General features: G+C 36.3%; 1 protein-coding gene across 1 annotated transcript; it reads left to right on the top strand.

Annotated features, from left to right (window-relative positions):
• The first annotated feature begins 9,394 nt into the window (after positions 1–9,394).
• Positions 9,395–10,480, top strand: LOC131163356 (glycine-rich cell wall structural protein 1.8-like). Its single transcript, XM_058119951.1, has one exon. The coding sequence runs from the start codon at positions 9,395–9,397 to the stop codon at positions 10,478–10,480; it is 1,086 nt and encodes a 361-aa protein (XP_057975934.1).
• Positions 10,481–10,736: the final 256 nt, after the last annotated feature.

The following is a 10,736-nucleotide window of genomic DNA, read 5'->3' as shown; positions in this document are numbered from 1 at the left end:
TCGTCAACGAACTCTAGTCTGATATTTTTTTTCCTATCGGTCAGGATCTTTTTGATGCCGATGCTTTGAATTTCAGCGACGAAGCGCATAAGGGCCTTTGTCGACGAGAACCTTAGCTTCGTCGATGAAGCCTGCCAAAATTACCTTTTTACCCTTTTTTGATTTATTTTCCTTATGTTATGGGTTCGTTTCTCTACATAAGTGCATGAGTCAAAGGATACCGTCTTTGGTGTCTAGAGACGAAAAAAATGATTTTAAGTAAGGATGTGACTTTTGATAAACTTGCAATGATGAAGAAAACAATACGCAAGGAGTCACCAATTGAAGAAAAGACTAGTGGTTCTCAACAATAGGTGGAGGTTGAGACAATTTTGGGAAACCCAGTGAGAAATGAGACTACACAAGGTAACTCTCTAGTTACGGTAGGGAAGAGTGTACAAGAAAAGGAGATTTCAATTCAAGAATCTTCACAACAACAAAAATCAATTGTTTCTTAGAGGCCAAGACGAGAAATTCAAAAACCTGCTCGGTATACAGATATGGTGGCCTATGCACTTCCATTTTTGGATGATAATGGTCCTTACAATTTCAAAGAAGCAATGAGGAACTCTGAATTAGACAAGTGGAAAAGAGCGATGGATGAAGAAATGCAGTCTCTTTATCAGACTCAGACTTAGGAGCTATCCCAGCTGCCCAAGGGTAAGAAAGAAATTGGTTGCAAATGGGTTTATGTAAAGAAAGAAGGATTTTCAGATGCAAATAATGTTCACTTCAAAACTAGTTTGGTAGCTAAAGGCTGCGCACAAAAGGAAGGCATTGATTATAATGAGGTGTTTTCGCCAGTTATTAAAGAATCTTCCATTCGAATTTTGTTGGCTTTGGTAGCACAATTTGATCTTGATTTAGTGCAACTCGATGGCAAAACTGCATTTTTACATGGTGATTTGGAAGAGGAGATCTATATGACTCAGTTAGATGGATTTTGGGTTGCTAGAAAAGAAAATTGGGTATGTTAACTGGGTAAATCGTTGTATGATTTAAAATAGTCTCGAAGACAATGGTACAAACGATTTCATCAGTTTATGATGGGTCACAAGTACATCAGAAATAAACATGATCATTGTGTTTATTTTTCGCAAACTACAAAATGGATCTTTTATATATTTACTCTTGTATATTGATGATATGTTGATAGTTTCAAAGAATAGGGAAGAAATCAACAAGTTGAAAAGTCAGTTAAATCAGGAGTTTGAGATAAAAGATCTTGGTGAAGCAAAGAAGATACTTGGCATAGATATTCACAGAGACAAAATGAGAGGAAGAATTAGTTTGTCTCAGAAATAATATTTGAAGAAGGTAGTACAGAGTTTTGGCATGTTTAAGCAGTCAAAACTAGTAAGCACTCCTCTTACTCCTCATTTCAAATTTAGTGCAGCTTTATCTCCAAAATTTACTCCTCATTATGCAAGTGTTGTTGGTAGTTTGATGTATGCAGTGATTTATACTAGACCTGATATTTCACAAGCTGTTAGTATGGTGAGTAAGTATATGCATGATTCGGGTAAAGGGCATTGGCAAGTTGTGAAATGGACTTTAAGATATCTTATAAATAAGATTTATTTTAGTATAATATTTGAGAAAAATAATACTATTGAACAATGGGTTGTTGGGTATGTGGATTCTGATTTTGTAGGAGATTTGGATAAACTTCGATCAACTACTGGATATCTTTTTACATTTGCTAATGGTCCAGTGAGTTGGAGGTCCACCTTACAGTCTACCCTTGCCTTGTCTACAACAGAAGCAGAGTACATGATAGCTTCAGAGGCTGTTAAGGAAGCTATTTGATTGCAGGGTTTACTTGAAACTTTTGGAGTTGTTTAGAAGCACATTGTTGTGTTCTGTGATAGCCAAAGTGCTATTCATTTGGCAAAGAACCAATTCTACCATGTCAAACAAAGAACATCAACGTTTGGTTTCATTTTATATGAGATATTATTTATGGAGGCAAAATACTTCTTTAGAAGATTGCTACAACTGAAAATCCCGCAGATATGTTCACCAAGTTTATGATAACAATCAAGTTCAAACATTGTTTGGACTTGATCAATATCCTACAAGCAGTTTGAATATTTTTTGGAAGGCATCGATGATGTGGAATCTAGAGAATGTTGGTGACTAAAAAATTTGTTGAATTTATTGTCAAGGTGGAGATTTGTTGCTTTTGTCCCACATTGGTAGAAAAGTTTCACATTGGTAGAAAAGTTGTTTTCAATTTTTTCTTTTTTTGTCCCACATTGGTGAGAAGTATTTTTTGGACATGAGTTTGAAGCTATATAAAGAGCTTAACTCTCCATTTGTAAAATACATCTCAAAGTTGTACTTTATCAAGAAGTAGTGGATTGATCGTCAGCGCTCGAGGACGTATGTAATTCTATACTGAACCTCGTTAAATTCATGTCTTCTTCTTTTTACTGTCTTTTATTATTAGTTTCTACATTTGCTTTAATTATTTATATTTTCAATAGCATTAGTTGTAGTATTGGTATTTGGCACAAGTGGGGTGCCCGACACACACCTTTCTCCTTAACGAGAGAGAGAGAGAGAGAGAGAGAGAGAGAGAGAGAGGTAAAAGACAAGAAAAATATCAAACAAGTACTTCATGAGCCCACTACAAAAAAAGGTCTTTGTTGGTCTAACAAAAGTTATAATCTTATTTTGAGAGAAAGTTTTCAAAATTGATTTCTCGTACTCCAAACTTGGAGAAAACTTAAGAAACACTGCAAGAAACTTGTGGAACACGAATACATGCTTTATTACTCTATAGATACATGTTATTTTCACAAATCAAAAACAAAGATCACAACAATCAAGCATACATAGCTTGCAAACTCAAAGTTTTTCTGAAGTTCTTGCTGTGTTTGTGCTGATACAACTCACAATTTTTAATCAGTTCGACTAAGATTTTCAAATCAAATCAGAATCTTGGTGATATTAATCTAAACCTCATTCATTCATATTGATTTTTGTTGAAGTATCTTGTATTTCACTGGTACAAAATCTGCTCTAACTGAGAGTTTCTCTTATACGAACCAAAGTTGTTCTTGTTTCTTGTTTCTATTTTTGACAATTCAGGAATATGAGATTGTTTGCTAACAAGAAGGGGTATACTTGTTAGAGAGGGGTCTCCACCTGATAATGATAAAGGTTGTAAATTTGCCTTGAAATAAAGTTGGAAAGGACAAACCTCACAGCGGTTGCTTGGGGCAAGGATGTAGGCTACTGACCGAACCTTGTAAAAAATCTGGTCTACAGCTCTTCCCCCTTACTCTTTTTAATTTTCTGCAAGTTTATTAACTGTGCGTATGTTTAATTGATTGATGAAGAACTGATTGATTATTGGGAATTGCCTGAACATTGACCAAAGGAACAATATTGATCGATTGGTTGTAAAATCATATTATACTTGAATATTGAACTACTGAATATTGCAGCTCTCTAAAATTATGATTTTAATCAATTTAGAAATCAAGAATTAATTGATTGTGTAATTTAAGAATTCTGAATACTAAGTTTTTGGAAACATAACTGACATCAATCTTATGTGTTGAATCAGGTGTAATCCCAAGAGGGGGGGGGGTGAATTGGTATTTAAAAAAATCTTTGAGGCACTTATTTATTTCTTAAACCCTTCTTATAAATTTATCAATAAATTCTTGTTACTTAATTTACTTAAGTGTAAGACTATCCAACCTATACATGCAATATACACAATTTAAACGCAATGCTGAAAATAAATAGTAAAGGGAAGAGAGAAGACAAACGCAGTTTTACGAGGTTCAACTGACTTGGCCTACGTCCTCGCCTTCAGCAACCACTTAAGGATTCACTAAATCCCTACTCCTTAAATTGGGACGAGGCTTGCCTTACAATTCACTGCCTACAAAAGGTACACGTCCCTCCTACTCTGCTGCTTACAAGAGATACAGCTCTCTCCTCATACACCGGTTCACACACCAAATCATGTATACAATAGAATCTGAAAATTAACCCTCAAAACAATGCTTCTAACAAAAACTTGCGAGTACAATTCAATTTCCTAATACATTAGCATATGATATAACTTGAAGATCCTGAATGTATGAAAATGATACAATCGTTTTATGTATGATATGCTTCAACGCACAAGTCCCTATTCAACCAAAACTTCTAAGTAAAGATATATTTAAAATGTTTTGGAGTCAACTAGGGTTCTTGGTTCACTTTGCAAAAATGCACAAGTATGTTTGATGTGAACTAGTTAACAAAAACTTTGTCTTGAATACAAACTCAATTAAAATCATAAAGTTTTATTTCAAGTATTCAATCACAAACTGAATATATTATTTTCTAGAAAATATCCCTCAATAAAATGTATAGTTATAAGTTTCAAGGATATTTAATCAATCGTTAATATATCCAAAATATAGATCCTTTAGCAAACGCACGCTTGAATCAAACCTTTCAATCAATCACACACCATAAATCAAATAATGATCTTGTTTAAAATAGTTATGTATATGTATAGATACTTTTAACATCACCCTTTTAATCAAACTAAGTTTTTCAATAATGCTCTTTGAAGAATATATGTATATTTATATACTCTTGAATCAAAATTCAATCAACCAAGTTAAATGACCTTTCTCAAGTAATGATCTCTTCAAAAATTAATTTTTATACAAATAAGCACACTCAAGATCAAAACTTTTCCGATGCTAGTCAAGAACAAGCAATGAGATGAGATGAAAAGTTCGTAGGACTAATAACATGAAAAATCAAACCTCAATACTAGATTGAAGTACAGTAGAGTAAACAAGTTCCCTTTGAGAATCTGAGTTGATTTGCCCAAGCTTGAAGATTAGAGATTGAAGTGTAAGCAATCGTATAGCACTAGGAGTGGATTTTCAACGTTTTTGCAACAAGGTGTGTTCTTCTCTTTCTTGTGTGTCTAACATATGTTCTAGGGTTTAGATATTCAGAATATATAGTATATTACCCTTAGGATTGATCTCAGCCGTTGGATCAATAAAATAGCTCACAAGTCTTTTTAATAAAAATATGAATTTTAAGTTTCCCACAGGTTCAAGCAACCGAAGTAGGGGTTAGCCTCCTGAAGTGGCAACTTCAGGCGCTTGAGGTTCTAGGGTCAGGCGACCGAAGTACCTCTGCCAAGTTTTGTCTTTCCCATTTAATTCTTCAGACTACCGAACTTAATCTTCAAGCTACCGAAAAAATTCTTCAGGCGCCTGAGGTTGAGTTTAGGTTACTGAAGTCCCTTTTTTCTCAATTATTCATTTTTAGTTTAAAATTTTGCTTTGCTTCTTTTATTGGGTCTTTTATAAAACAAATTTTCATGATTTTAAAAGCATTTCTAAGTCCATGTAAGTTCCCTAATGATGTACATGAAATACATGAATCCTAAAATCATTCTAAGTTATGTTGAGCCTCAAATTAAATCATACGAAAATGTAAGTACATGAGTTCTAAATATCCATTCCCAAGATATTCTTGAACTTTGCTGCTTGCATCTTGATTCTCATACTCTTTGAGTTTCATGGCGTTTTCTAAAATGTATCAGCTTTACTTTATGGCTTCCATGACTTGTTATCTTTCTGTACATACTTAATATAGTTCTTCACAAACTCAATGCACAAATCAAATACCAAGTGATTTGTCATTATCAAAATAGGATTGGACTCGTAGAGTCAACATTATGAAATTTTATCTTTGATATATACTGAAAAGAAAATCTGATCTGAATTATTACTTGTAAAAGTAAGTTGAAATTCATAATATAATCTTTACATTGGATTGATTGGTTGGTAAATTGAAAAGGGATTGTATAACTGAATTCAAAATTAAAAAGGGCTATACTTAACTAAAGAGTTTACACAGAAAATTTTAAAACCCAATTCACCCCCCTCTTGGGAGTACACCTTATTTTTTAGTATTTTTAGTGATAAAAGTATTAGTGACGAAGTAAAAATGGTCACTAATAATGCGCTATTAGTTATGAAAATAAATTAATCACTAATAGTTAAGGCATTAGTGACGAAACTGGTGTCCGTCATTAATAATGCATTATTAGTGACAATTTTCTCTTCATCACTAATACCTTCGTCACTAAAAGTAGGTTAATCCACTCAATCTATCACGCGAAAATATTAGTAACGATTTATCGAATATTAGTGACAAAATTTTGAATATTAGTGACGAAAAATTTTGTCACTAATAGTCATATTTTATTGACGATTTTTAAAAACCAACACTAGTAGTGATTTTTAGTTGTCCAAATACATTTGCTTGGCTTCACCTCACACAAAATCCCGTGCATATCCCAATCCTTGCTCTCACCCTCTCATGTTCCCTCCCATCGTGTAATTTGCTCGAGAGGCACCGCGACCGCTGCTGCATCCCCACCGCCGCAGAGCCACCATCATCTGAGCAATCATTTGTTGTCTACTCTCTCCCTCTCACGCTCCCTCCCGCCATATGATTCCTCTGAGAGGCACCACCGCTACTGCCATATCCCCTCCGCCACAGAGCCACCATCACCTAGGCAGCTGTTTGCTGTCTACTCTCTCCCTCTCGTGCCCCCTCTTGCCATGCAATTTGTCTGAGGCTAAGGTACATCTGATTTCTTAGATTTTCTTATGATTTATCCCCCATTTGACTTTTGCCTCTATTTTTGGTATACACTTTTTTTATTTGTCAGTAGCTTATTTGATTTCAATTTGATCCATGACTTGGGTTTCAAAACACTGATTTTAATTTTCCAGAGAAAGTTACTAATTAACTTACCCCACTTGTTTGTTTATGTATAATATAGTTTTATATTCTACTCACATTGTTGTTTTTGTTATCATTTTTCATTTTTTGATTTGTCTTCTATTAAAGACTAGGCTTGTAGAATTGCATTAGAGAGCCAATTTATTCATCTTTGGACAGCACAAGCTTTATTTCTTGGTGTGTCTATGGTTGTTTTGAATCTTCAATATATATATGTTGCTCCAAAATCAAAATGTAATATTTAGTCTTCCCACATTACCATTACGTGCCTCTTCAATATCTCTATCAAGTAAGATACAAAGAATAAATTTTACCTATAAAGGGGAGAGATAATATAAACATTGAAAAATATGTGCTATAAAGTTGAGCAAATTCACTTTAATTACATCAAATTTTGTCCCAATCAAATATTTGATTATCACCGATTAATGTCAATCAAAATTGATGAGTTAAACATATGTTATGCATTTCCAATCTTCAAATATATTTGCCATAATTTGGAGATAAATAAGTTAAAAGGGAAGAAGAGTTTCCTAGATCAACTCATATTGTTTGTGTTTGTTGTGCACACAAGACTCTTTAATAGTCATCAAACAGAAATGAGAAAACTTAGTTAAATAATCAAATCTTCAAGCCTAAAATTTAGGAATCAAGGTAAATATCTTTTACATAAATTAAAGAACTCCAATTCAAACCAAATTGTGTAGTGTGAGCATGACAAGCATAGCATGACATATATATATATATGCTATTGGATGTCCTTAATGAAATTTTTGTTAGTTGAGTGGTGCTCAAATGGGAAATAATAGTACTACTTTTATGATTAATAATACAAAACTTGGGCATAAAGTTGCATTGAATAATTGCATTTGGATTTTTTTTATTAATTATTGCCATTAATTATGAAGATGATTGCACATGTCAAATAATGCCATCAAATATATTAATTTATATATTTTTGTAGCTTGTTGGATATATGTTTTGCTTATCAAAGTTAGCCCTAAAATTTTCTTCATTGATCTCTAGCTAGATTATAGTTTTGGGTTCAATATAGGGAATGTCTATCTCCATTGGTACAACCATTTCTATCCAAGTGCGAGGTTGAAGGGGAACAAATTTTAGTTTAATGTACCAATTGAATGAACTAGAGTTCATTTGTTCATTTTCCTTATGTGCCTTTAATGAGGGAAAGTTTCCCAAAATTCCAATTTTGGGAATCGAGAATCGAATTGAATTGTAAGATTTGGTACAAATTCCCAAAATCAATGCTAAATGATATGCATGTATTGATGTGCAAACAAGAAGAAAAATTGAGCTCTTAGTTTAGAATGCATTTAAACAATAACAAAGATCATATTTTGTTTACACTTTCATTCATTATATATATGCATGTGTTTGTTGAAGCTTAAACACGTTCAAGAATTGTCACTATACATTCATGTCTTATCATTAATATGAGATAAATCAATTAATATTCAATTGATTATTAGTCATACTATATGGATTAATAATCAATGGAGCACGTTAATTATTTATTTTATTTATGATTAGTGATGTTTATATTTCATCCATTCTTGAATTGTTAGATATGTGGACAATTTAGTAATTTGTATTTGCATTGTTTTCATCGATCATGCTTTGTTCATTCTAATTACATATTTCGAGAGTGTCTCTACTTATATTCTCTGGATGCATAGTGAGGTGTCGTAACAATTTGTTAGTGATGAAAAACTAACAACAAGTTCACTTACCCAATCTCGTATACTTGGAGAACCATGGAGAGATGCTGCTGAAATTTGGAATGAGTATGATCAAGGAATTTGAGCGATTGACTGTAATGTAAATGCATCATTCCTGAATGGAATATGATCAATTGCTAAAAGTGTCATAATAGTGACAGTTGCTAATGGTCACTTAAAGTAAGGAAATAGTAATACTTTCAAATTGTACGTCGTTAAAAGAAGGACAATAGTTGCACTTGCAAATCGTCGCTAAAAGAAGCATAATAATGACTGTTTTTAGTGTGACTTTAGTGGCGATTTTCAATCCAAAAGTTGTATTAGTTATAGTGACAATATTATACTTTTAGTGACGATCCGTCTCTGTCACTAATAATTCATTATTAGTAACGATTTTAAAAAGCGTCACTAATAGTCAGTTGAGACCATTACTTCGTAAGTATCACTAAATTATCCCTAATAATTAATAGTGCTGACTTTTTATTAATAGTGACTATTTAAAACACTCACTAAAAGTTTTTATTTATTTTTATTATAAGTAATGGCGCATCCATCAAGTCGGAAGAGTGTAATAATAAGAAAAACTTTGGGTTCATATAGATAAAAATGGGAGACAGCCAAAAACACACTAGCGGGTGTACTAGTGTGAGTGTGTATATGGCCAGCTGTACCTGCATATCAGTGTATCGGACCACTTTGTGAGCACTTCCCCCGTCACCCATCTGTACTCGTGGTTTGCCCATTCCCTCTGCAAGCTAAAGTGTCGCGCTTTTGGGCCCCCTCTCATCCCTATAAATACCCACCATCTCCTACATTTCCGCAACATGGCCGTGGGATTCAAACAATCTACCATGGCTACACAAAGAGTTATTTTGAGTGTTGTATTCCCAGTACTACTGTTGTTGAGTTTAGGCATATGTTATGCAGCCAGAGACCTCCTCACTCTTGATGTAGGAGCTGGCTACACTTTGGGGTCAGGCAGATTCGCTGGCTATGGCATCGGTGGTGGCGCTGGCTCTGGGTATGGGGGCGGACTTGTTGGGGGATACGGTGGTGGAGGCGGCTCTGGTGGCGGTGGTGGTGGGGGACTTGTAGGGGATAATGGCGCTGGAGGCTATGGAAGTGGAGGTGGTAGTGGAGGTGGAGCTGGTGGGGGCTATGGAGCTGGAGGTGCTGCTGGCAGTGGCGGGGGCAGTGGTGCTGGTGGTGGTGCAGGTGGTGGTGGTGAGCACGGTGGTGGATATGGAAGTGGAGGAGGCAGCGGTGGTGGTGCTGGTGGTGGTGCAGGCGGTGGTGCAGGTGGATATGGAGGTGGCAGCGGCAGTGGTGCTGGTGGCGGCGGAGGTGCTGGAGGTGAGCATGGTGGCGGATACGGAAGTGGAGGAGGCAGTGGTGGCGGTGCTGGTGGGGGTGCTGGAGGATCTGGTGGGGGATATGGAGGAGGTGGTGGTAGTGGAGCTGGTGGTGGTGCCGGTGCTGGAGGTGAGCATGGTGGCGGATATGGAGGTGGTGCGGGTTCAGGAGGCGGTGGAGGATATGGAGCCGGAGGAGGTCCAGGTGGCGGAGCTGGTGGAGGTGGAGGCAGTGGCGGTGGAGGTGGGGCAGGAAGTGGTGGTGGTGGCTATGGAGGCGGCTCAGGAAGTGGAAGTGGGGGTGGCTATGGTGCCGGAGGAGGGCATGGTGGTGGCTCTGGTGGCGGTGGTGGCGGCGGCGAAGGGGGTTTTGGAGGAGGAGTTGGCCAAGGAAGTGGTGGCGGATATGGTAGTGGTGGAGGTGCTGGTGGCGGTTATGGAGGTGGCGCAGGAGGTGGTGCTGGCGGTGGAGGCGGATATGGGCCAGGAGGCGGTGGGGGATATGGAGGAGGCGGTGGGAGTGGTGCAGGTGGGGGTCACGGTGGCTATTTCCCTTGAGAACTGGTTGATGCTCTCTTGCATTAATCTTCAACGGATCTCTTCTAATTTCCTATAGTTATATGAATAATTATTCTTATTTTGTACAAGCCTACAAGGCATGATGCTAAAAAATTGTTATTGTATAATTAAATGCTATTTCTAGAATAAATGCATGGATATATGCTCCGAAAGTTTCATCAAATGATAATTAAGGCGCACTGTTCTCTGATCCCTCACATATTAATTTTACTTTTGGAGTCAAGAATTCCAGTAC

Source organism: Malania oleifera, chromosome 9 (assembly GCF_029873635.1).
Source record: "Malania oleifera isolate guangnan ecotype guangnan chromosome 9, ASM2987363v1, whole genome shotgun sequence".
Lineage (NCBI taxonomy): Eukaryota > Viridiplantae > Streptophyta > Magnoliopsida > Santalales > Ximeniaceae > Malania > Malania oleifera.
The sequence above is the reverse complement of the archived record's forward strand: the minus strand, read 5'-3'. Positions and strand labels throughout refer to the sequence as shown.

Coding starts and splice junctions, on each gene's coding strand:
- LOC131163356 (XM_058119951.1), top strand. CDS start 9,395: ATGGCCGTGGGATTCAAACAATCTACCATGGCTACACAAAGAGTTATT.